Below are 27,739 nucleotides of genomic sequence, written 5' to 3' on the forward strand. Positions count from 1 at the left end.
GAAGCATTCTTATATATTGAATATCACAATTAAACCCTCCTTAGTATCATTAGTTATTTAATAGTTATTAAAATTATCTATTTATTTCAATTGCCTATTAGTGACAGATAAACAAATTGAACTTCGTTGTTGTGATTAAAGTATTGTTTTTTTCTAAAATCTTAGTCTGCAGTTCTAACCACTGTTTGTGGGATCGATATCTAGGACTCCATTAGAGCCCTATATTACTTGAGCGATACGTATACTTGCATTGATAAGTGTGACTTTACAATTATTGAATATAATATTCATTATGTCCATATTTATCTTGTATTTTAAGCATATAAAAAGTCGCTGTTACCGTGAAAGAATGGTTTCTTGACAAGCTATTCTGAGGTAATTTTAATATTTTGAAATCTTGCATCAGAGAATATAATTCTATAAATGCTTTCATACTGAGCATTTCCTATGTTTGCATTAAATAAAAGTGTTATAATTTCAAAAATAAAAAAATTAGGTCTTAAATATGTAAATACATAGGAATTGTACGTGTGATTATGTATGCAAAGTTTCTTAAATAGAAGTCTTGTCCTAGAAAGCATCTTCTTTCACACAAATGTAAATCCTAATAAATAAAAAATTGCAGAATGAAACATCTAAATGATTTCTCCTAAATTGAAGCAAAAAAAAATGATAGCTTGGGAAGTCACCGAAGTTCTCTTTCGGATCCGTGACATCCTCTAGTGTTTCCTCCTTTAGACTCCAAAACAAAATGTTCCAAATTTGAACCAATCCCCTTTCACACTTCTTAGTCCGATATCTTTGAAATGTCCTTACCATTTGAACTCCTTGAAGATAATTTTTTTTTGCATAGGTAACTTCAGTTATCTATGATGTAATTAACTATAGGGGCTTGCCCTTATAGGAAGCTTTTCTCGAACCCAGCATAATATAAACCCTATTTAATTCCTTATATTAAATAAGGGAATTTGCCGGCCAATACATTGGTTTCGCAGACCAAACGGATGTCATAACTTTCTTTAGTTTATTTGATCGAGCCTCACCCTCAACTCTTGTGTTCATCCTTCGGAATAGATACATGATTTGAGGTAAAACGCTCTTTCATCTAAACTATGAAAATTATGGGGTCAGTTTGACTTCATCTTTTTCAAAACTAAAATTTTTAAAACGTCCTTCCGAAGCAGGCAACGGGATTTCAATTCCGATGACTGACAGCTTCTTACGGGCAAACCCCACACCAAAAATAGTGCCGACATGTACGTGTGATTATGTATGTAAATTTTCTTAAATAGAAGTCTTGTCCTAGAAAGCATCTTCTTGAAGATGAGTTTTTTTTTATATGTTACAATGTTTAATTAAGTTGAAATGACTCTATTGCACTATAATGAACTGTATATCGTAAAGACTTCCTCATAATTGGAGGGGATCTTAATATAATATTGTGTTTATGAAATGTGAAAGATAATTTTTAATAGATGTCAATGGAGTTTTAAGGTATTGTATTAAATATTTATCTTTAAGAGAGGGAAATGTTTGGCCATTCTTCTTATGGAATAGGGGATTGATGACTGAGAATGTGGGTTTCGACCTTTGTAGGGATAGCGAGCACCAGAAATAGTAACAATAATAGATATCGACAAAGTTGTAGACGATGAGCATGGCCTAATTATTGTGGTAGACATTGGCCTTGTTATTTTGGTATACATAAGTGTAAGCGTTGGTGTTGGACTAAAAACCCTCTTGGTGATGAAATGCATTAGATGTGAATGGCATTTATCTTATTAGAGATAATAAAAATCCGCCATATGAAAATCGTTGGTGTAAGTCTTGATAGTAATGGTGGGCATTGAATTTGTTGGTAGCAATAGGCGTTAGCAGTAGAGTTGAGGACAATTCCCAAATTCTTCGCATCCATGTTGTTGTTGATGATGGGCATTAATGTTGATTTCTATGATAAGGGCTTGAAATTATTGTTAGTAATGAGCATCAGATAGTGCTGACAACAAACAATTGTTTTGTTGGTAATAATCAGAATCAACCTTACTAGCAAATGCTCATGCTAGTGTTAGTATTGATGGTGTGGTTTGCATTAATGATAATGACATTATTGTTTGTTGTGGGAGTTCGAGTTGATATCGAGGGTTAATCCTTATGGGTAAAGCTTTGTGTTAGATATATTACCACAAAATGAATTGACCCTTCTTGGTGGTAATAAGCATTATTACTGGTGGCAATGCTAATATTGGTGATAACATAGTGTAAATAATGGTGGTAACAATGTGTGTTGGTGATGACAATATTATGCTTTGATCTTGGATGTAATTTCTTGCATTGACCTTGACGGTGATGATGAATGTCACTATTTTGTCAGATGACATGTGTTGAAGTTGGAGTTGATGATGTACATCGTCATTATTAATGATACCATGCATAAACCTTGTTATTAATTTCTAACATCTGTGTTAGTAGCATTGTGGATGTTAGCATTAATCCCTACATATAAGCCATTGTTTTGAAATGAGGAGCGATAGCCTTGGTGGTGACAATGGGCATCAACCTAACATTCTTTAGATCTATAATTCTATTTAAAATTCTATCATCTTTTCACAACGTTTTCTTTCAAATTTTATATATAATTACACATCATTTCTAGTGCGAGCCAGTACTTGAATATCAAACTTTAAAACTTTAACTATTAATCTCTCTACCCTTTTCTCCAACCAATTTAGTTTCTCAAATGCACAAGATATTGATCTTCCCATGAATCATAAAATCTACTAAATCTGTTTTTATTTCTAAGAAATATCTATATTCTAAGTTTCAATCCTAAAATTAGCTTCATGGACTAACTTGTTTGCCCACATTCATCTAACACTACACCCGGGCATCAATACAACAACTCTTTAACATATTTTTCACTTATATAATACGCCACTTCTGGAAGATGCCCTTGAATCAATACACTGATTTGAATATAAATCAACTAAGTTAGGTCACGATCAAATGCAGGTCACAAGGAGAGAACAATAATTTCCGCCCACGCGCCTCAACTTATCACCACAAAATAAAGAGTTAATATATTTTTTTCAGTTGACATATTATATTAACTCTTTCATCCCATTAAAAGAAAAGAGTTAATATATATTTTTTCAGTTTCGTATTGCATGAGATATTATATTAACTCTTTCATCCCATTAAAAGAAAATGTATAGATTTATAGAAGAGTTGCTTGCTTGTAATATAAATGATTAAAGTCCATTTCGGGCCATTCATTTAGCAATCTCGGGATCCTTATTTTATAGATTAATTGTATGATGGGCATGTTTCACTTGAATATTGCTGAAAATTCAGTGGGAGGTATGGCAGAGAAAACAGTCAATTGATATCTGGGAATGGCGGACTGAGCAAGTTATCGAGGATGATGAGGAGATAAGGATGGAATTGCAGAGGAATAATTTTACCGGGTACGTTACTTCATGAAGAACTATTTTTTAAATATGCATGAGTGGCTTCAATATATGTATAAGACCTATTTATAGACGTAGAACCTGATATTACAAAATTACATATTAAATTCTCACATCATTGATATTTCAGAGAGAGTTTTTAATAATTACTGAGTAATTCACATATAATAAGATTAGGGGGCTGATTAGATCTATTAGAGTTCGTTGATCGATGTGTAAGCCTCGAATTGATCGATATTTAATCTGAAAGGATGCTTCCTATCAATTGTCTTGAAGACTGGTCATCGCTTTACAAGAAATCTCTTGGTACTTTCTATCGTTATTCCGAACAAGACGCCTCTCTCACCATTGCCCAACCTGAAACGATCGTCAACTGCTACGTTTGATTGACCAATTGTTCCTCTTGAACTGTCAATCTATCTCGAGATTCGTGTTGACATATTTTATATGTACATATTTAGTTTATTGAATCTCTCGCTCCTTTGAGGCTGCACATCAAACGAGGATAAGAGAATCCTTTTTTAACTTGTATGAAATAATTAAATGATATTATTGTGTAATAATGGACTTCATAAGATTTTTGTGTTCAGACCATTATAAATTGGTCTTGGGGTAAGGAAGTTCTGCGTCGTTTCCTTTTCTTCTCGTTTATTTGATCTTCTATCTTCTGCTTCGTATTTGCTGCAATGTCTGTTGAGGAAGCGACATCAACCTATAAGAGCGACTCCTCAAAGTCATGAGTCATATGTGGGTAGGGACTTGCAAACCTATCATGAAGCGAAAACCAGCGAGCAAATTTTCTACCGGAGAGTCAAGCAAGAAGAGGATCGTACAAGAATTGTGAGCGAGGGAACACAAAGTTCGAGCTGGGACTTCAGACTTTCTCACAGACTCATCACAAAGGAGATATGCAGAGGAGATTGGACGGTCTCCCAACGATCGTCTTCTAGGGCATATGTCCGAAGTAGTCACTATTGTCCAAAGGGGAGGAATGTCCGTTCTGATTGTTGTGTGGACTATGACTGCTCAAAGGCTCGGGAAGACGCCTGTTGAAGTTGGGACCCTTCTTCAGTTGCGAAAGGATGGCCTTTCTTTCGAGGGTGAGGGATTAGAGGAGACAGGTGAGGACTTTGTTTCTTACACTACTTTTGAATGGTGTCAAATTTTTGGGCACGTAGCTTGAATCATGCCCTTAAGTACTTCTTTTGTAGCTGTCAGAGCACTGACGATTGCTTCCATCTCATCAGACACCGACGCTGACCCTGAGGGTGATGCAACCACTATTGATCAAGTTGCGAAGGAGATCCAACTACATCCAAACCACATGGAAGGTCCAAGGAGATCATGCATGACTTTGACTCATGCCTTGCTAGGGTGGTAGAGGCAATGAATGACATGGAGACCCAAATAGAGGATCTTGGCTAAAAGGTTGATGGACTCGAGGAGGAGGACTTCACAATTCATTCGACGATCAGAGGTATGATGCTATAATTGGAGTCCTTAAGGAACCAAATGACTAAAACGTGGAACGACTTGATGGGGGAGCTCCAGTAGGTACAAAGAGCCCATGAAGATGAGATAAGTGATGTACGTGCTAGCTTAGAGGAGATGCATGGAGAAATTTTGCTATGCAAGAGGGCATTTGCGACATCCATCAACAATCATACGTTCAAATCCAAACACATCGAATTACCAAAACCTAAGAGTTTTGGAGTCCTTAAAGAACCAAATGACTAAGACGTGGAACGACTTGATGGGGGAGCTCCAGGAGGTACAAAAAGCCCATGAAGATGAGATAAACGATGTACGTGCTAGCTTAGAGGAGATGCATGGAGAAATTTTGCTATGCAAGAGGGCATTTGCGACATCCATCAACAATCATGCGTTCAAATCCAAACACATCGAATTACCAAAACCTAAGAGTTTTGTGGGAGCTCACAACGCAGAGGAAGCAAACAACTTTCTATGGAGACTCGAACAATACTTTGGAGTCGTGGGGGTTACAGATGAAGAGGCAAGAATACAATTTGCAACTCTTTATCTTTCATACATCACTTTGTTGTGGTGGAAAAGGAGACGTGGAGACATTGAGAAGATATGTGTATCATATCCACCTTTGATGACTTTAAAAGGGAGCTAAAGAGGCAATTCTACCCCGAGAGCGTGGAGGATGAGGTTAGACCTGATTGCAAAGGCTTAAGAAAATATGATCAATTCAGGAATATATTATGAAGTTTACTAGCCTGATCCTTGAAATTCCTGACATGTGTGACAATGATGCTCAATTAAACTTTATGGATGGACTCCAATAATGGGCAAAGTCTGACCTTAGGAGGACTGGAGTACAAGATCCTGCTACTGTCATCTTCGTCATGGAAATTTTAATTGACTATACAAAGAATTCTACAAAGCTAAGGGAAAAGAAGAGTAACTATGTCCAGAGTGAGGGAGACAAGGATTTACACAATGAAGAGACTCTTCACGAATCGACCTCATTCAAGGCAAAAGACAAATGGAAGTCTAAAAATCACAAAACCAAACTACATAACAAATGTTTTCTTTGTGGAGGACTCATTGAGCAAGGGATTTCCATCAGAAGAAGTCTTTAAACTCTCCCACTACAAGCTATCAGAAGGAATAAAGTGGTGATATGACGACACAAGTAGGGTCTATACAACTGTTGAATGGGATGCAAACTCCAATAAAACCCCAAGTAAAGGGGTTACTCTTTGTGGAGATGGTAATATGTGGGAAGACCACTCAAGCAAAGGGGGACACGAGAGCTTCTCACAACTTCATCTCTGTCGAAGAAGCAAAAATATTTGGTTTGTAGATGACTGAAGGAGGGGGCTCCATCAATGTAGTCAATTCAGCAATTAAGCCAATCCATGGAATAGCCAAAGGAGTAAATAACAATTTTGGAGCGTGGTCAGGTTGGTCGGGTACCTTAGACTTCTCTTTCATTCCAATGGATGATTTTAAAGTTATTCCATGGATAAACTTATTGGATTAAGTAAGAGCGTTCCTGATACACTTCTCTAATAGCATGTGTGTTATGGAAGGGAATCAAGCTTGCTTAGTACCAATAAGAAAGGCTAACAAGCAAGAAGTCAAAATGCTATGTTGTCAATCATCTAATTCAAGGAGGGCACTCCATGATATGAGGAGAGCTACTTGGCTATTCTTCACAACTACAATGAAGAATTGAAGTCCCAAGAAGATAGGCCTAGGGAAGTGGTGGCAATGCTTGAGGAATATAAAGGTGTTTTACCATCCAAATTACTAAAAGAACTATCACAAAAGAGGAAATTAGATCAATAGATCTAGTTGGAACCGGGGACTGAGCCGCTAGTCCTAAAACCTCATTCCATGGTACCCCTCTCCCCTACAACCAGGTATGAGAGAAAAAAAAAACAGTTTTCAAAGTTGCCAAATCTTGGAAGAAGCAAAGGGAGTTAGCTTGCATCACATTACATAAGGCTGCATGAAGAATGAAGAAGTAGACAGATAAGAAAATGAGACATAAAGAGACGAGAAAGAAAGAGCTGATGGTATTTGGTGGAAGGCACAATGAGGGCATCACGAGCTTATGTGGGGAAGAGTGTCACACACCTCAATCTCAAGAAAAGGGTTAACCACATCCTTTTTGCTATAAGAAGGAATATTCTAGAAAAAACTAGATAGAAGGAGAATAATCCAAGAGACTCTAGAAGGATCCACCACATTTCGGAGAATGTTGGAAGGAAAAAGTTTCAAGAAGAACTCAAGAATAGCTTAGAAAAGGTCTAGGATCATGTATATATATAAAATAACAATGTAAAACTATCAAGAAATTATTTTTTCTTCTAATGTAATCTAGGAAGTTCCTAAGGCTTAGGAGAGGACTCTAAATAGAAGTGCCTCCCTCATTTGGATCCATCCAAGTTTCAAAATAATTCTAGTGTTGTAATCACTGTTTCTTAAGGAAATATTTCTTTCTCCAATATTTCTCCATATTCTTCTTTCAAGAGTGTTTTGTATTTACAAGTCCAAGCATTATGAGGGTTAGGCTGATTTAGTGTCAAGGAAGCGCGTAAAGCCCTAAGGGTGACTTAAGATAAGTTAGTTCGTGACACTATGCTCCTATGAAGGGATTTAAAATAAAAAATATATATATATATTTTTTGATATTTGGGGTGTTTTAATTTATTAAATTTAATAAAATATTATTTTGAGCTTGAATATGAGTTTGTACAAACAATACAATCAGACTAATTCGAGCTCATTTTGAAAATTTGAGCTCATTTCAAAAAAATAAATTGAGCTGCAATCAAATTGGAGTTCATTTCAAACAAATTGAGATAAAATAAAATTTAGGAACAAATTCGAATACCAACAAATTTCAAAAACAAATAATTTCAAATGAGTAGAATACGAACAAGAGCAGGGCTCGCTCATGTTCGACTGTTTTACATCACAACTTGACGCTATTTGGTTAACCTAATTGAGGGTTTTTGGCCATACACTACGATACCTCTCTTAATATATAATTGAGTTCATCTCCGTCACACTAATGATCAAATTTATTAAATTTGATAAATCCTATATAACACATCAAACACTGCCTCAAGGTTTATAATATAAATGACTTTTTAAAATTTAAATAATCAAAAACCCTAAACTTCACAAATCTTCAAGAAGAACTCAAGAATAGCCTAGAAAAGATCTAGGATCATGAATATATATAAAATAACAATGTAGAACTATCAAGAAGTTAGTTTTTTTTCTAATGTAATCTAGGAAGTTCCTAAGGCTTAGGAGAGGACTCTAAATAGAAGTGCCTCCCTCATTTGGATCCATCCAAGTTTCAAAATAATTCAAGTGTTGTAATCACTGTTTCTTAAGGAAATATTTCTTTCTCCAATATTTCTCCATATTCTTCTTTCAAGAGTGTTTTGTATTTACAAGTCCAAGCATTATGAGGGTTAGGCTGATTTAGTGTCAAGGAAGCGCGTAAAGCCCTAAGGGTGACTTAAGATAAGTTAGTCCGTGACACTATGCTCCTATAAAGGGATTTAAAATAAAAAAATATATATTTTTGATATTTCGGGTGTTTTAATTTATTAAGTTTAATGAAATATTATTTTGAGCTTGAATATGAGTTTGTACAAACAATACAATCAGACTAATTCGAGCTCATTTTGAAAATTTGAGCTCATTTCAAAAAAATAAATTGAGCTGCAATCAAATTGGAGTTCATTTCAAACAAATTGAGATAAAATAAAATTTAGGAACAAATTCGAATACCAACAAATTTCAAAAACAAATAATTTCAAATGAGTAGAATACGAACAAGAGCAGGGCTCGCTCATGTTCGACTGTTTTACATCACAACTTGACGCTATTTGGTTAACCTAATTGAGGGTTTTTGGCCATACACTACGATACCTCTCTTAATATATAATTGAGTTCATCTCCGTCACACTAATGATCAAATTTATTAAATTTGATAAATCTTATTTAACACATCAAACACTGCCTTAAGGTTTATAATATAAATGACTTTTTTAAATTTAAATAATCAAAAACCCTAAACTTCACAAATATTAGTTAATTATAAAATAAGAATATCTTAATCCAAATTTCTTCCTGGAAGTGTATTTCATAGAAAATACTCAAAATCATCTCATTTTTCTCATCTAACTCGACTGCCCATTCTCTACAATTTCAGAATCATGTGAAGTCAAATTTTCCATAAAATTAATTGCTCTGCATAGAAATCATTAAAGAAAAAATAATAAGAAAACATGTTTGACCGTCGGATCCCGACGCATGCGGCGTGAGATCTGCGATAAGTTTTTTTTTTCTTTTTTTTTGGGGAAAATCTGCCGATAAGTTGTTCAGAGGTTTCTAATGAGCGGCTGTGTTCCGATAAATAGATAAGGTCTTCTTCACACTTCGTCCTTCATTCATCCATTAGATGTTGAAATCTGATAATTGATGAACGAGAAGGTATTTTTCTTGAGTTGCTCCTTTCAAACTAGGGTTCATCCGTTTGTTTGCATCTTTGGTTCGGATGTCTTCAACCATTTTCTGTGAAACTGTTTCTCTTTATTGAGTTCCTCCTTTCAAGCTACGGTTCATCCGTTGATTTGCATCTTTGGTTCGGATTTATAACTTTGTCTTCAACCATTTTCTGTGAAACTGTTTCTCTTTTATGGAGTTCAACAAATCAAGTTGATTTTGGTATCTTGTTATGTATTTTAATTAGTTTATAGCATCCGCTGTCTGTTAATCGGAAAGGGGTTTTCTGCGATTTTTTTTAATCATTTTTGTTTGGATTTTTTTGTGATGGTGAATGAATATTGGGGATCCGAGGTTTTGGTAGATGAATTATACTCGGCATATAAGAAGAAGAAGTGTGTTTTATTTTGTTTTCGACTTCGCTTCAAAAGGGGGTGCTTAAATTGAGATCTGCTTTTTCAGTTGCTTACCGAATCGACGACCTTTTTCCCTTATAGAATATTTGTATATTTTATATATGTTTTCTCTTTGAATTCCTTCTGTAGAAAAAGTTTTTTTTTCCTGATTGGCTTCCAGAATCTTGTTGTTTAATGTTTCAATAGCTGTTGATGTCAACTTCTTCGCAATTCCCTCCTACCCCCTCAGGTTGTTTTTTTTTTTCTATTATGTTTGTGCAGGGCTTGTGGAAATAAACAATATTAAAAAAAGGGCTTTACTTCTTTTTGCTATATTCTGTTCCGAATAAGCTGAAGTCTGCGAGGTGCCATGTCGTTCAATGGAGGTGAAGATTTTGACTACTCGGCGTACGAGGTTGATTTGGCTAATGCGATGGATGATGAGATGTTTGGGGATTCCTTTGGTAGAGATAGAGTTGAGGATAAAAATGATTATGAGCTGGTTAGATTGCTTTCAGCATGGCTGCTTCTGGGTTTTCATTTTTTTTTTTTTTTTTGAATTCATGCTTTAAGTTATGATGCAGAGTTATAATTTACTGATATTACTGTCTTTTTTTTCAATCAGCTCACTAGGGAGACAGATACATCCTCTGCACAAGCAAGAAAAGGGAAGGATATCCAAGGCATTCCATGGGACAAATTACATATAAGCCGGCAAGCTTATAGATGGACCAGAATAGAACAATACAAAAATTATGAGAATGTTCCATCTTCAGGGATTGACATGGACAAGGTTTTTTTTTTTTTTATCATTTACCATAGAATCTTTTTGGAGAAGGGTTATTTTAGTTTTTCATTATGCTATATCACTTGCAAAAACTTTTTTTGCACTTTCATTTATCTATTTATTTATTTGTTTTAGTAGAAATGCAAGCAGGCGGAGAAAGGCAGCAATTATTATGAGTTTCGGTTCAATACAAGAGTGGTGAAGCCAACAATTCATCATTTTCAGGTTTTTGATTTTTCACCAGATTTTCTTCATTCAGTAGAATGTTAGATGCTAGAAATTCATTGCTCTATTTAGAGGCATAGAAAATATATATGTATTTTTCTTGTCCACGCTTGAACGTTTCTTGATTTCATTTTAGTTGACTACCAACTTATTTTGTAGGTTTTGACTTTTATTGTGCTACAACACTGAGCCCACTAATGTTTATTTACTTGAAAAGAATGAGTTGGGTGGATTTGTCTGTCGTATGAATTTGGACATTTGGTTTACAATGCGGTTTTCAAAATTTTTATGTTCCTTTATTTGATTTCAAATTTCTAGAAGTTCACAACTTTGGATATCGAATTAGAATGATGGTTCTAACTACTATGATTATTCTCGAGATTAATGCGTTGAAATTCTACAATTGTTCTTTTGAAAATTTCTGTATTATGGCCATTTTCTGTGGATAATTTTTCTAGAATTTTATATATTTGTCAGGGCAGCTATGCGTTGCTCAATATTTTTTTCTTTCAACCTCCAATGTACTTTTGATCCCAAGTGTTTTTTTGATCCCTAACTTCATTGGTTTTTTTGGTGTATAACCTAATGCGATTGCTTTTTCTATTTGGTGTTTGATTCCAATATAATTGACAGGTTATTGAAGTTGCCTAAGAAATATGAAAAAAATGCATATTTTTTTTGCCAATTACCCACCATACTGAAAATTTGAAGAAAATTTATTGAATATAATTGTAACTTGCATGCCCTCTCCTTACATGAAATAAAAATACATTTTTTCCTTTCACAAGGATGAGCGTGAAAATTGATTTCAATTCAATTCATTTACTATTTTCCTTTCAATTCCCATTTCAATGTCCATGTCCTTTTCATTTCTCCACATTCAGTTCTTTCAAGTCATTCATTTCCTAAGTGAATTATTTAGGTTTTAGTGAAGAAATGCTCACTACTCTTTTCATCACAATTATTTTGCATTAAAAAAATTACAATATTTTTAATCAAGCGCAATTCTAGGCCTACTAGCAACTTTTCTAGTTTATCTTGTTGGTTGTTACTTGTGCAGATGAATATAAATACTCGATATATTTATTTAAAATGATTTAGATATGTCAAAGTAGACTATTGGAAAAAAAATCAAATGTAGTTTTTTGACGGGTTTTGTAGCTCCCCTCTTGTTCATTTTTCGCTGCGTTTGAAGTTGCCCAAAATTAGGTGAATTCTCTGCAAGAACATTACAACCATTGTGACATGATGTGAGACCAAGTGACTTTGCCAACCCCCACGAAACTTTCCTTCACAACTTCAACTTATTGCGACCCGCACTTTTGCAACTTCATCCGCAATTTTGTGCCTGCTTTTTATGATCTACATCAATGTCTGCCTTCATCTTATGAAGTTGTACCCCCTTCCCAAAAAAAAAAAGCAAATTTTATTGTTTTCTTCCTCTTTCTTTACAATCCCTCATTCTCGCAGTGTCAAACCTTTAGCATGCTCGTGGCTTGTTTTAATTTGTTTTTTTTTAGATTAATTTTTTAAATTTTTTGCTCAAATATAAAAAAACAATTCTTTGAGCTTCAAATACATGGCATTTAAACATCTCCTGAGTTTTATGTACTTGCAATCAAATTGCTCCTTGATGTGAATCTGCATCAAGATTTGAGATATGGTGCCTCCTTGAGTCTTTATATCCTGATACTGTCTACTCAACTTAAAAGCTTCAGAAGTACCAATGTTTTACACAAAGCAGAACTTGTTATTAATTCTTATTTTGTATTTGATATGAAATTACCATATTTTTTTATCATTAGCGGTGCACTTTTTTCTGAACATTTTGATTGTTTACTATTACAGCTGTGTGAAAGCCATAAGGTGACAAATGTGTGAAATTTTGTTTTTATGTATAACTACTACCTATTCTACATTAAAATGTTAACCTTGTCTTTTCTTTTCTAATTTTAGTGAGATGTTATTGAGCTACATAAGTTTGGGAACTTAAAATGTGTTAGGATATGCTTCTGATAAGTGGAAAGATAAGTTGCCAAATTAGCTAATTTAAAGTTGCTAATAGGTTGACGTACTCATGTCATTCGGGACGACAGACTGCTATATCAAGCCTGTTTATTTAATTTGTAACTAACCAGCCTGAGGTCTGTTTGCTGTTTATTAAAGTATCTGATCTTAGAACAATACAGGAGTTCTTTTAATAGCACCATCTTTTATTTCTGTAACTTCCTGACAGCGGTTTTAAACTTGATTTTATGCTTCTCTTATACTTTTTATCGTTGTTAACTAGCAATAAATTTGGTTTTTTTTTTTGAATTTTGTCCTGTTGATTTCATTGCAGAGCTTGTTATCTGCATAAAAAGATAAGTTTACTTTGTTCACTCTCATTTTTTGATCTTGCTGTTATATGTAAGAATTTCTGATGCCTTTCCCACAATATTAGTGCCTTGTTAGCTTTTTGTGAGCCTCTTTTTCCCAACCCCCATTTTTTGTCTTGTGAATGAAGGTCCCTGAAGCCATTAATGAGCTTTTACATACGCCATTAAAAATTTTCTTGCATCAATTATTTATAGTGCAGTGATTAATTCATAGCCTGTAAATTTTGTTGAACAAATTGAGTGGTTCTAGTGTATATAAAATATGTTTTAATTTATCTAATGAGTTTATGTTTAGCTATTGAAAATTTGGCGGCAATTTATTAATTCTGTGAATAAAAGTTCCTGAAAACCATTATATGAGCTTTTACAGATGTCAATTCACGTTTTTTGTTCTCTTATTCAACTAATACAGCCAGTTTTGTGCTTTCTTTTGTACATTACTAGTTATTGTCGAAGTATCGAAGTTACAGTAGCTTTTCTCCCCTATCGCCCTTTCAAATTTTTATTGCGTTTTAAAATGACACTTGTATTGTTGAGTCTTCTATAGTTCTCTTCACGTGCAAGTCATTCTACTAGCTACGATTGAGATATTTTCCTTGCTTGCAGTTGAGGAATTTGGTATGGGCTACTTCCAAGCACGACGTCTATTTTATGTCAAATTCCTCGGTTATTCATTGGTCTGCAACATCTTGCAATTTGTCGGAGGTCCTCAATTTTTCAGGACATGTTGCTCCGAAAGAGGTATAAATCATGATGATTTTGTTTTACAAAGTACCTAGTATGGAAAATATGTAAATTTATGCTACATTCTTCCTCCTTAAATAGCTAGTTTTTAAAGCTCGTTAAATTTACTGTTGTAGAAATACCCTGGTAGTTTGATGGAAGGATTTTCACGAACTCAAATTAGTACACTTGCAGTAAAGGACAATCTTCTAGTTGCAGGAGGTTTTCAAGGAGAGCTAACGTGCAAGGTTAGAGATTTTTATTTCTTTAGTGAGACTACAAAAGTTTTCTGGAAATGTGCATTATTATGGTGTTATTTCTTCTTCTTATTATTATTATTTTAATTTCTGCTTGTTAATGGCTAATTTAATTTCATGTTAATCTGAAAGTTATGGTGCTAATTTTTACTCTATTTATAGCTTGCAGCCAAAAGTAAGTAAATTAAGAAAGCGGTATTCCATGATTGTCTACAAAATCTTATTATATTACATGTTTAACACCCAAACGCTTCTTTATCCTACAAAATACTACTTTTAAAACTCCAGATAATCATGGTTAGTTTAATCTTAATGATGAACATGTAGAAACTATCGAACCTTCCATTTATTTAAACAGTGGGATCAAATATAATTTAATCGATAATCAATTACCTTACCTCTCACCAATTATTATGGCGATGGTCCATGTTAGGACCCCTAGTTCTATGACATTTAGTGATGACTTTAGATTTCAATGTGTCTGTTATAAGGAAAAAAGTCATATAGTAAGTATGCAAAATTCATTTGCTACTAGATTTTAATTTTTTAATAATTATTAAATATTTTTAATAAAAATTACAATGGAAATCATTTTGATGCTAATTTTAAGACTTTCTAATTCAAAATAAAGAATAGAAATTCAGAAGTTAGAAAATTACTTAACGAGTTAAATTTTGCCTTGTTTTGAAACTAGTTTGCACCGGTAAAACCAGTCACAAGATCAATACAATACAAAAAATTTGAGCAAGGAAAAGGTAGATAGAAATTCACCTAAAGCAAGTCTCTCATTTTCATAGGAGATAGCCTCTCTCAAAAATTTATTAAAATCCTCATTCAATTAAGGAGTTGACTCCTAGAAGTTGAAGGAGTAGAACTTCTAATTACAATTTTATTGACAGCTAAATTGACTGAGTTGTAAATACCTCAATCTTGTTTTTGTAATAAAAAGGTCCCTTCAAATTGCTCTATCAATTGATCAAACTAAAAAAAATTTGTTGCTACTCTGTTACCATTGATGCTAAGAAACCCTAGGTAGGTGCTGCGTGTTGCAGCAATAGACTGAAAATAAGCAAAACTGCCAGAGTCCAGCAAGGAATTCCACAATATCTCTTGCTCAAGACATAGTTGAGCCCCACTTTGTCACAAGAAATCTCAGAGCATGGAAAATTACTACCTTTGGAGAAGGATAATCTCGAGAACTACATCTGAAAAATATTCTGTTAAGAATACGGATAATTGACCAACATAATAAAAAGATTTTAGAAGAGGATGAGCAAGAACTACACAATCCAAGGGGCTACAGGAAGCTGCAGAAAATGGATTGAGATGTAAAGTATGTGTAGAAAGAAATTAATTCATTTTATTTAGAGATGGTTTTGTTGCTCATTGAGTTAATGTTAGTGTTAAGTGTTTTTTCTTTTTGAAGGATGCTAAAACTAAATTAACAAGAAATCAATTCACTCCAACACCAATTGATATGGTGAAATTTAAACCGAGTAATCTATCTATCAATATGCACAGAAATTTGTAGTGGTTTTGCTTCTTAATAAAGCCTACATCCACTCAGAATTAATGGGGGTTAATTAAAGCTAATTTCTTGTAGGTCAGCATTCAAGCAGGGAAAAAACCCTTGGCTTTCTTAACCATTGAGGTCAACTTTTAAAATAAGACGGGCCTAGGAAAATTCAGCTAAATCACAAGCTTCAAAAGAGAAGTGAATACTGCGAGGGAGATCTAAATACATTGTAATGGCAATTTAAATTTTTATATTATAAGATTGTAAAAAATTTTGATTACAAATAAACATGAACTTTAGAATAAAAAATAATCCTACTAAATGTAAAGGATAGGATGAGCTAGGACCCTTAAAGCTTCCCTTAGAGCTTTTAAAGAGGATTGCTTAGAGTTAGATGAGAAGCAATGTTTTGCAAGTGATAGAGCTTAAGATTATGTTGGGGCCTGATTATTTTTTATCAGGTTTTAGGGTGGTGTTTATAGAGGAAGCACGCTTTAACTGCCAAGTTTGTGAGAGCAAAGTTGCTTTCCGTTCCACTAACCAAGGTATCAATGAGTGCTCAGCCGATTTTTTTTAGGAATTTTGGAGCAACTATTTGTAATCTAGCATAAGCATCCCAATATTTGAACAAAAATACTTGTAACCTTTGTAAATCGAACTATCCACTATACATGAACATTTTTTAATTATTTTGTTCTTGTAAAATTTTTTAAGGATTAGTCAAGCAACTAATACGGCTTTAAGCCCATTTCCTTTTGCTTTAGTTATGGATACTCTTAATGGACATTTACAAGAGGATGTACCTTGGTGTATGCTTTTCGCTAATGATATCCTTCTTGTAGATAAAACCAATGAAAGAGTTAAGGAAAAACTTAAATTATGGAGGTCTACATTGGAGTTTAAAGGCCTTCATGTGAGTAGATCTAAAATTGAATACATGGAATGTAATTTAAATAGTAGTTGCTCTAGTGGCAGAGTTGTAACTATGGGTGATCCAATTATTAAAAGGTGTGATCTTTTTAGATATCTAGGGTTTATTGTTCAAAGTGATGGTGATATAAATGAGAATGCTATTAGTAGAATTCAAGTTGGTTGGTTTAAGTGGAGGAATGCACGGGTCTATTATGTGATAGAAAAGTACTGCTCAGACTGAACGAAAAATTTTGTAAGATGCTGGTGAGACCTGCAATGCACTATGGCGTAGAATGTTGGCCTTTAAAAGAGTGACATAAATAAAGTCAAGTGTTATCGAGATGAGAATGCTTAGGTGGATGGGTGGTTTCCACCTTTTTAGGGTTGGTGTAGCTCTAGTTATGGAAAAGATTAGAGATAGTTGTTTTAGATGGTTTGACTACATTAAACGTTGACCGTCTGATGATCTTTTAAGGAGTATAGAAGTTTTAGATTCCATTTATGTTAAGTAAGGCAAAGGCAGACCTAAAAAGACTTGGGCATATTCTATAAAAAATGATCTTATTATTTTAGAATTAAATGAAAATATGACATTCAGTAGGACACAATGGAGAAAAGGGATTCATGTAGCCGACCCACCTAGTGGGATAAAAGGCTTGTTGTTGTTGTTTTTGTAGTCAAGCAATCAATACAAATATGGAATTTAAAGAGATGGTTTGTAGGGCATCAAAAAAGTGATGACAATGTGAATATTTTGTAGAGAAATTATTTTTGGGGTAAATGGTAATTGTAATGATAAAAAAATGTGGTGCATGTTAGCACAATTGAAGTTACTCTTTGAGTATCGGTAATGCGGTCACCGTTTTTATATTATTTTTATAATTTATTCATTTCTATGAAATATTTTACATGGTATATTCATATTTAAGAAATTGTAAGACTTTCGAACCCGCATAGTTTGTGTTTTGTGCAGGTTATTGCATTTTGTTGGTCTAGCTACTTGTGTTTTATATTTTTGGCTTTAACATGCTCGATTTTATTCCTCGCTTCGGCATAGTTATTAAGAATTTTCTTTCTACTCCAAGTCTCTTTCTCTAATTAAGCTACTTGCGTTTTATATAACGATAACATATATGGATTTGATTTCAAATATCCAACAGTTTTTTGCCTTTATTGCTCCCAGGGAAAGGCAACAATGTGCTTCTTTGTCACTGTTAATATTTTGCATTTCAGAAGTTTTTTTAGTGATTTAAATCTAGGATAGTTAAGTTAGATTGATTACAAACTGATTAGTGATGTTTGATTTGGTGTGATATTCTTATCTTTGATGATCATGGAGGAGCACTTGGGCAATCTGTCACTCGTTATGGTCTCAAGAACTTGTATAATTAATTGTGGAAGGATGTATCTTCAATTATGATTTGAGCGATTTGTAAACATGTAATTTAAAATTTGAAAGAATGATGAGGCGGCCAGGTAAGGAGAAAGAGAGATTAGGTGAAGAAAATTAATGAAATTTTCCAAAATCCACTCCCAAAAATTCTTTATCTTATATATATATATATATATATATTTTCCAATCACCCTAGGGGAAATCCAAAGGAATATTCGCTTCATATTTAAATTATGGTTATCTTTATTTTGTTGCTTGAAGTATTGAGATGAGAATGTGCCTCGTCCATTAACTTAATTGAGATATATCATTATTCTATGGTATTAAAAGCTACAAAATAGGTATTCATGTAACCTTAGCGGATAAGAATTTTGGAATAAAGTTCTAAATTTCTTCTAAAATTATACTTATAAGTCACTTCTCCTCCTCTCCATTTTTGATCTAGGAGGTTCTCAAGAAAGAAATGCAAAATTGACTCTGGAAGAATAACTTTGCAAATATGAATCGAATAATGTTCTAAATTTCTTCCTCAAATTTTACTTGCTGGTTTTCTTCCTCCCTCCCTACACTGCCCCCTACTTCTGAGGTTAATTCCCATCTTGATCCTCTCTCTCTTTTTCCAGTGTCAAGCCACCAAAGTCTTGTTTTTTTTTTCTTGTCTTAGGTGACAGGCAATAGTGCCATTATTGGGTTTTAAATCCTGGATGTGAAAAGTGGTGGGTTGCGTTAAGTAATCGACAGCTAGCATAAAGTTTTTGTCGAAAATCATGACATGCTTAAAATTTATTTCACAAATTTTTTTTATCTTATACTGATCACCTTAGGAGAAATTCAAGAGAATATTCCCTTGATATAAGATTTCTTTGATTTAATTTAGATAATGATTTATTCATTAGCTTCATAGATTGTTACTACACTTCTAGGGTTTTAGAGGCTATATAACTAGGTTTTAACAAAATCTTAGAAAACACTAAATGATTTTGGAATAATGTTCTAAATTTCTTCCTCAAATTTTTCTTGCAAATCTTCTCCCTCTCCCTACACCACCCCCTACTTCTGAGTTCAATCCCCATCTTGAGCCTCTTTTTCCTTCCATTGTCTAGCCACCCCCGTTTTTTTTTTCCTTTATTGTCTTAGGTGACACTCAATACTACCATTCCAAGGCCCTATGTCTAAGATGCGAAAAATGTAGGGTTGTGTTAGGCAGCTATGGGTTGCGTTAGGCAGTCGATAGCTAACATAATTTTTTTGTCGAAAATCATGATGTGAAATAATCTTAATTTATTAGAATTAAATTAAAATATGACACAACAGAAAAAAGATTGATGTAGCCGAAGGCTTGCTGTTGCTGTTTTCTTAAAGGTCCTTAGATATTGATCGTCAAACTTCATGCTATAGGTTTGGAATGGGATAACTTTTTCAGAGGATAGTTTCATGGATTGCGCTGACCTGTTTGGATTCAACTTTATTTGTTGTGATGATATAACCTAGTGAAATCTTATATTTGATCTTCTTGAAGGTGATTAACACCTTTTCTTGCCCATGTAATACAAATATTATTTTTATTTACTAGTTAGTTACCCTTGGTGCAGGTAAAATGCATGTGGCAAATCAAAATATGCACTTCCATTTAGCATTTTATATGTTCTTTGATGCAATTTTAGAAAATGCTGAAATGCTTTTGATGTATTTATGGAGCAGCTCTTGGATAGGCCTGGGGTTAGCTTTTGCACCAGAACGACCTTTGATGACAATGCAATAACCAACTCCATTGATATATTCAAAGATCTTAGGTATTATTATTGAGAGAAGAATCCAAATAGCCCGCTGGCTTTTTCAAGGGGGGTCATTTTAGTCCCAAAGTATATAAAAGTGATAATTCAGTCTCCAAACTCTTAATATGAGCTGAAAAAGTCTCTACAGATGCCTATTTCAGCCCAAATTTTAAGAGTTGGGGAATAATTTGATATTTTTATAGATTCTGGAAAAAAATGACCACATGTAAACAGTCAGGAGACAACTTTAGCATTTTACTCTACTGTTATTATTTTCCTACAATTCTTAAATAGTATGGTTCATAAGAAAGTTCTAAATCTCTCATTCAAACCAAAAAATTCTTCCTCCAGTGGTACTGTCCGGTTTATGGCATCCAACAATGATAGCAGCGTTCGGGAATATGACACGGAGAGGTTTCAGCTCCTGAACCATTTTCGGTTTCCTTGGCCTGTAAATGTGAGTTCTATCTTCTACAACATTTGTGTGGTTTTCTAAAAAACTTCCATTTTTCTTAACTCTTTTTTTCATTAACTGACAGCATACATCCATAAGCCCAGACAGGAAGCTTGTTGCAGTTGTTGGCGACTGCTGCGATGGTTTGCTGGTGGATTCGCAGAACGGGAAGGTATATTTTGGAAGGATGATTTACACGCATACCGCTCAATTTTTTGTATTTACATATCTAACGCCTATATTTCAATTTATACATGCATGCCATCTTCCCAATGCATGAAAATGTGTATTCTACTTTTTAAAAGTTAAGGTGGTGATATTTTTGATGCGAAATGAAAGATTTGGGTGGTATAAATGTATTAAGTTAAAGTTTAGGTGTTAGATATGTAAATACATAACAATTGGGTGCATGTATGTAAATGCCTCCTTTTGGAACAGTAAAATCTCACTATATATGCTTTCAGATATTCAACCAAGCTCTGCATTTTATCCGAGAAGCTAATCACCATTTCCTGTTTCTGTTGTATATGCAGACTGTGGCAACCTTTTCCGGACACTTGGATTTCTCATTTGCCTCTGCCTGGCATCCCGACGGTCTGACCTTTGCGACGGGGAATCAGGATAGAACGTGCCGGGTATGGGATGTTCGAAACCTTTCATCATCGTTGGCTATTCTCAAAGGCAATCTGGGTGCGGTTCGGTCGATCAGGTACTCCTCGGACGGGCAGTTCATCATCATCGCAGAACCTGCAGACTTTGTTCACATCTATAGCACCAAAGCTGATTACAAGAGGAGGCAGGAGCTGGACTTCTTTGGGGAGATTTCAGGGGTCGCGCTGAGTCCAGATGATGAATCTTTGTTCATAGGAGTATGGGACAGGGTTTATGCCAGCTTATTACAGTACAGCATGCGGCACAAATTCGGTTATCTAACCGCATTTATGTAATGCTTATTGTATGTGTGCTGTTGTGTTATCGGCCAATGAGTGGCTAAGCTGCCTTTTGTTGTTGAATGAGCAAATGGGAGGGGTGATTGAAGAGGTCATAACTACGCTTGTATATAGGTGACTAAAGTGGAATGTTGGATTTTTATCTTTTGGTTAGTATGCCACTTTTTTCTATTAATTTCTCCTTGCAATTCTTTTTTTTTTCTTGAAAAAAAAAGGTCATGATATTCTAATATTAATTTTGTTAATTATTGATAAATGACTTCCTCTTTTTTAATTTGTTATATATTTTATAGTAAATGTATTTATTTTTTTTAAAGTTATTTGTAAATTGAAGGCATATAATGTGGGGCTTTTTTTGATTTAATCCTTGTTAAAATTAGGTTGGCTTATCTCATATCATCCTAATATTTTTTGGATGAAAATTGATGGATTATTTTTCTAATCTTTTATTAAAAAAGAAAAAAGCTTTTTTTAGGCTGATTGGTTTGGAAAAGGTTATTTTTTAATTTTATTTTTTTCTTTTTGTTTTTTGTGACTGGTTTAAAGAAAGTTGATCATAGTTTAATAGTGATTTAAAAATTATTTGAATCATGATTGAAGATGGCTTAAAGGTGGTCTGACTTTGATCTAAAGTTTACTTAAATATGTTAAATGTTGATTATATGATTTGGTCATGGTTTTGGAAATATTTCAAAAATGGTTCTAGTTTGAATGTAATTTGATTATGGCTCAACAATGGTTCAATGGTGATTTATTGTGTTTTGATTGAGAAATTTGAATTATTTTATAAGGTATATAAATGTATGCTCCTATCATTTCAGTAGAAATGTATTATGATGATTAAGAGTCTGTTTGGGGCAACTGTTGATTATTTATAATTTGTTGATAAGTTGATTATTCTGATAATCTGCAGATTCAGAATAAGTTGACTTGCTGTTTGAGACAGTTTATTCAGAACAGCTTATGGGAGCTATTGTTGAATAAATATCCATTCTGCCCTTGTTTGGTTAAACAATTTGCAACAAAACTGTTTATGAAAAATAATAGATAAATTTTGTTGTTGAATGAGCAAATGGGAGGCGTGATTGAAGAGGTAACTACACTTGTATATAGGTGACTAAAGTGGAATGTTGGATTTTTATCTTTTGGTTAGTATGCCTCTTTTTTCTATTAATTTCTCCTTGCATTTCTTTTTTTTTTTTTTTTTGAAAAAAAAAAGGTCATGATATTCTAATTTTAATTTTTTTAATTTTATATGTTATAGTAAATGTATTTATTTTTTTTAAAGTTATTTGTAAGTTGAAGGCATATAATGTGGGGCTTTTTTTGATTTAATCCTTGTTAAAATTAGGTTGGCTTATCTCATATCATCCTAATATTTTTTGGATGAAAATTGATGGATTATTTTTCTAATCTTTTATTAAAAAAGAAAAAAGCTTTTTTTAGGCTGATTGGTTTGGAAAAGGTTATTTTTTAATTTTATTTTTTTCTTTTTGTTTTTTGTGACTGGTTTAAAGAAAGTTGATCAAAGTTTAATAGTGATTTAAAAATTATTTGAATCATGATTGAAGATGGCTTAAAGGTGGTCTGATTTTGATCTAAAGTTTACTTAAATATGTTAAATGTTGATTATATGATTTGGTCATGGTTTTGGAAATATTTCAAAAATGGTTCTAGTTTGAATGTAATTTGATTATGGCTCAACAATGGTTCAATGGTGATTTATTGTGTTTTGATTGAGAAATTTGAATTATTTTATAAGGTATATAAATGTATGCTCCTATCATTTCAGTAGAAATGTATTATGATGATTAAGAGTCTGTTTGGGGCAACTGTTGATTATTTATAATTTGTTGATAAGTTGATTATTCTGATAATCTGCAGATTCAGAATAAGTTGACTTGCTGTTTGAGACAGTTTATTCAAAACAGCTTATGGGAGCTATTGTTGAATAAATAACCATTCTGCCCTTGTTTGGTTAAACAATTTACAACAGAACTGTTTATGAAAAATAATAGATAAAACATGTCTCAAACTATTACAGTTCAGTTACAAGAATTAAAATACGTTGCTCACCACTTCGTGAGTATCAAAACAAATAAAATAAGAAGAAATATAATTACAATTACAAGTAAAAAAAATTAAAACGTTCAATTTAGAACTCTGACGTCGTCTGTCCTCAGCGGCACTGTCTTCTTGGGAAACCATCGTAACACGATCACTGTCGGCATGGGAGTATGTCAGAATGTCGACCCAACGAAAAAAACTGCATCTTGCTGAAACACTCCTCTGACAACCGTAGAACTGTCTCTTTAAAATCCTAGAGTTCACACTGCTACTGAGATAAAACAATCAAAAAATATAACTTGTCAGATCATAAAATTAAATTAAGTTTTATATATGAAAATAAAAGAAAATTCATACAAAAACTAAACAAAAATAAAATAAAACAAAATAAAACAAAAACTAAACAAAATAAAATAAATAATTTAAAACAAAATGCAAATTCATACTACAACGAATTACATTCCAAATGAAAGATACAAAATTCTTAATAAAACATTAAAATACAAATCCATACTGCATTGAATTACATCCCAAAAGAACATATAATAAATGAAGAAGTGTGGCTGAATCAATATCCAAATATAGCATCTATGATAGACTCTCTCAAAGCAGCCATCTCAGCTACACCCTCACCGTCCTGAGTTTCAAATTCAATCGAATCGATCTCATCCTCAGGTAATGATTGACCAACTTTGACCAACGAAAGATCCTGAAGGTTATGGAGAGTCAATAAGTTTATCGTCATCAGCCAAAGTGAAGTCCGTATCTGATTGAGAGGGATGTCGTCGGATGAAGTTGTGAAGTGTCATAGGGGCCACCACAATATGCACCTGTTTAGGAAATGGATACGACAACATTTCATGTAGGATAACCCATTTCTTCTTCCACACCCAAAATATTCTTTCAAAAACCCCACATAAATAGGAGTGTCTTTTGTTAAACATTTCTTTTATACCACAAATCGTGTCACTTGCTCGCTCAAAATCGGGAATATGATATCTGGTGTCTGCATAGGGCTTCAGGTAGTCCCTTAGCATCGAATATCCAGCATCAACAAAATAATACTTCCCTATTATGAAGGACAATATTAATTAAAAACAATAAATGTAATTTATAGGTTTAAGTGAGATGAACAAACCTGGAGGTGGGTGAGGGAAATACTGTGTTATATTCCTAGTTTCATAGAAAAAAAACGACTGTCATGTGCACTTCCTTCCCACCTCGCCATTACAAATGTGAAGCACATGTTGAAGTCACACACTGCCATAACTGCCATAACATTTTGAGTACTTGCACAACTCCGACCAATGTACGTGATCTTTTCGTGGCTTGGTAGTTGGGCATCCACATGCATACCATCGATTGCTCCAATGCAGTTCTGTTACTCATAGTTAGCAATTCAACAGGTTATGAAGTTAAAGTAACAAACTAATAAAACTTACTTTGAAATACGACATGTAACGGGGATCATTTGCAATTTATTTAGGAATAGTTGCGAATGATGGATCTGATGATTTAATGTTTTGCGCTGCTAAACTCACAAGTGCTTGTATACCTTTGGAGAAGTATCGACTAATTGTCTCTGAGAAATGTTTAAATCGCTCCATAGCTCCTCTAATTGATTCATTATGTGAGAGAATGTATAATGTTATAGCCAACACCTCTCTCGTGGTCGTTCTAGAAGAACCTTGGATGCCGTGATTACGACATAACTAGTGTAGAAGATCCATAAAAAAAGGGCGCAGTCATTCGAAAAATGCTGCTGAACCTTATCGGATGCCCAACAAGTATCTCACTCACCCATTTGTCACCAACATATGAGGATGTCATGTGTGGTATCCGTCTAGTGCTGGAGCGGTAGTATTCCAACAATAATATCGCTATAGCTGTAGCTCATGTCCTTCTTTTACGACATTATTGATGTGGATCCATCCTGAAATTAGAAATGCATTAGGATGAAATAATTTATGGCAAAGTGGTGGCAATAAAATGAAACAGTAAAAATATGAAGGAGTACAAAGCATCAGAAAAAGAATTATATAAATTGTTCAGGAGTATAAAGCATCAGGAAATGAAATACATAAAATGAAATACATCTAGTGACTTAGACATCTTGAAACTATAGGAAAAAAAAAGGAAAATAAGTACTTTCTAAATGTGTAAAACAAATAGCCCAACTTCATCCAGATCAATTCCACAACTTATAAAATAATCCTTTGCAATTTCAAGAAAGAACAAATTATAAATAAACACCGACAGCCAACATTATTTCCATAACGTTGCAATTTACAAATAAAAAAAAAACAAGTAAACGAGAGATTTATGTGGTTCGACCAATGACCTACATCCACAAGAAGACAATCCACGAAAGTTTTATTGAGCAAATCTGTAAGATTACATATGTATGAATCTTAATTGAAGTTTACTACAACATGCTCTTAACTAAACAAGCTCCATACATAGTACTAAAATTCTTCCATCCTCTCACAAAAAAATAGGAACCGAAAACAGATTCATCTGGTACTCAAACTGCAGCAATTACAACTGCAGAATATCGAATGCAACCCAACAAGCAAATAAACTCCAACATCTCTGTTTAGCTAAACCACAAACTGAATTTTGTTTAGTAATCAAGCTGTACTTTATAACTACTAATAAAAACATAACTTAAAAAATCTGCCTTTCATATGATTGAAGCAAATAAACCCCAACATCTTTTCCATATGATTGAAGAAAACACAAGCCTACACCAAGGGAAACGAAAAAGCCCCTTTTGTTCTTGATGGCCACAAGGGAAATGAAACATATGTACTCCATATATGAGCTCTTTTCTATCTATTTTTCAGCCTTAAAATGATAAAGGAACATAGCTGTAAAAAATAAACGCCAACATCTCTTTTATAGTTGTTTTTAAAAAACTTGTGCATATTTCTCGAATCAGAAAAAAAAATCCAAAATTTCAAAAACTTGTGCTATTTTATGCAACAATGCCAAACTAATATTGCCAAATTTAACCGCATTCTAGCAAATTCTTTATAAAACTGACAAAATGAGAATGGCAATAACTACTACATCCCATAGGTGTGTACTTCTATTTTATATCACAATAACTACATGATAAGACAAAAAAGATAGAGGCATTGGAAAAGACAATAGATATATAGCTGATGAAGAAATAGATTCATAATCTCCATTCCAAATCTTATATATTTACATATGCAAAAGCAAACATTACTGTACTATATATTACTGTACTATATATGTTGCACTATATATGTTGCATGGGAGGAGTTAAAGAATTTAACCCATCTACCTAGGGAAATAAAATGTAATTCATTTCCTTTTAAATAACCCACCATTCATCTCCTTTTAAAATAAAAATTCTTCTCTTATAAAATATTTTCAACTAGCAGAAGTTCTACCCCAAATCATTTTTACTTAGGACATAATTATGCTTCACATTCATGCTTCATTAATGCCAATAAAATTTTTTTTTCCACCAGCAGCACCATAATTTCATCACCCCTTAAAAATATAAAGCTTTGTGTTTGCATGCATATAAGCCAATTCCTATATATTCACATACCTAACATCTGAAATTTTTTCTTAAAAACCCATTATACCAAACAAATCTTTCATATGAAAGCTAGACAACGATCACGGGGAGCCTGCGAAATTTCAGACGAAGGATAAAAAATTTCGTAAATAGTTAAGTATGAAGAAATTGCACGAAGAAATCCCTGTAACACAAAGGATAAAAAATTTTTGCCCAGTAATAGCATTGCCCAACGCATCCCAGTAATAGCATTTCTCAACTCATCATAATTCATACAATCCCAGGCAATGACACAAATAACCTTTCTCTACAGGGAAGAGGAGATACCTATGAAAATTTGCCAGACGAGAAATGGGAGAGCAGAGGGGTGCACGGGATCGAGGAGTCCAATCGCAGAGCTAGGGTAACGACAGCAACACAGAATCGAGGAGCAGAGCTGAGATCAGGGGAGTCTGATTGCAGATCTAACACAACGATGGTGAGACGAGATCAAAGGGTAGTCGAGTAATAATCTGTGAGTAAATGTGGAACGCAGGGTAATGGGAGCGGTTGATGAAAGAACAAATATTAACATAAACTTTTACGCACGTTCGTTCACCGCTGGCCCCAACCCATTATCCAAACGCTACCCTGACGTTCCGAAAATGCAAAACAGAGGGATATGATGCGCCAAACAGACCCTAACTCACATATAGAGCTAAGGATTTAATGAAGAAATTGGTTAGATAATTATAGACTAATGAACTCATTGATAAGATTAAGAAACTCTCCTTTGGTTAGCTTTTTACAAATCTAATACTGTAATTCTTTTGGGCATTGGATCATTAAATATTTTGGCAATGAATGCTGGTGATGAGAATGACTTATAATTTCTTACATTT

The 27,739-nt window shown here is 33.7% G+C and overlaps 1 protein-coding gene across 2 annotated transcripts; it reads left to right on the forward strand.

Annotated features, from left to right (window-relative positions):
* The first annotated feature begins 9,380 nt into the window (after nt 1-9,380).
* On the forward strand, nt 9,381-21,383 carry LOC110027369 (uncharacterized WD repeat-containing protein C2A9.03-like). Of its 2 annotated transcripts, none has more exons than XM_020728773.1 (10): nt 9,381-9,458; nt 10,148-10,367; nt 10,491-10,658; nt 10,803-10,877; nt 13,862-13,996; nt 14,116-14,226; nt 19,758-19,849; nt 20,183-20,288; nt 20,371-20,457; nt 20,819-21,383. In XM_020728773.1, exons 2-10 carry the CDS (start codon nt 10,236-10,238, stop codon nt 21,230-21,232), a joined length of 1,320 nt encoding a protein of 439 aa, XP_020584432.1. In that variant the 5' UTR covers nt 9,381-9,458; nt 10,148-10,235; the 3' UTR covers nt 21,233-21,383. The 2 variants fall into 2 exon arrangements, with proteins under 2 accessions (XP_020584432.1, XP_020584425.1); XM_020728766.1 differs by having other exon boundaries at nt 10,791-10,877; nt 20,819-21,382.
* The last annotated feature ends 6,356 nt before the right edge of the window (nt 21,384-27,739 follow it).

This window comes from Phalaenopsis equestris, unplaced genomic scaffold (assembly GCF_001263595.1).
Source record: "Phalaenopsis equestris unplaced genomic scaffold, ASM126359v1 Scaffold000002, whole genome shotgun sequence".
NCBI classification, from domain to species: domain Eukaryota; kingdom Viridiplantae; phylum Streptophyta; class Magnoliopsida; order Asparagales; family Orchidaceae; genus Phalaenopsis; species Phalaenopsis equestris.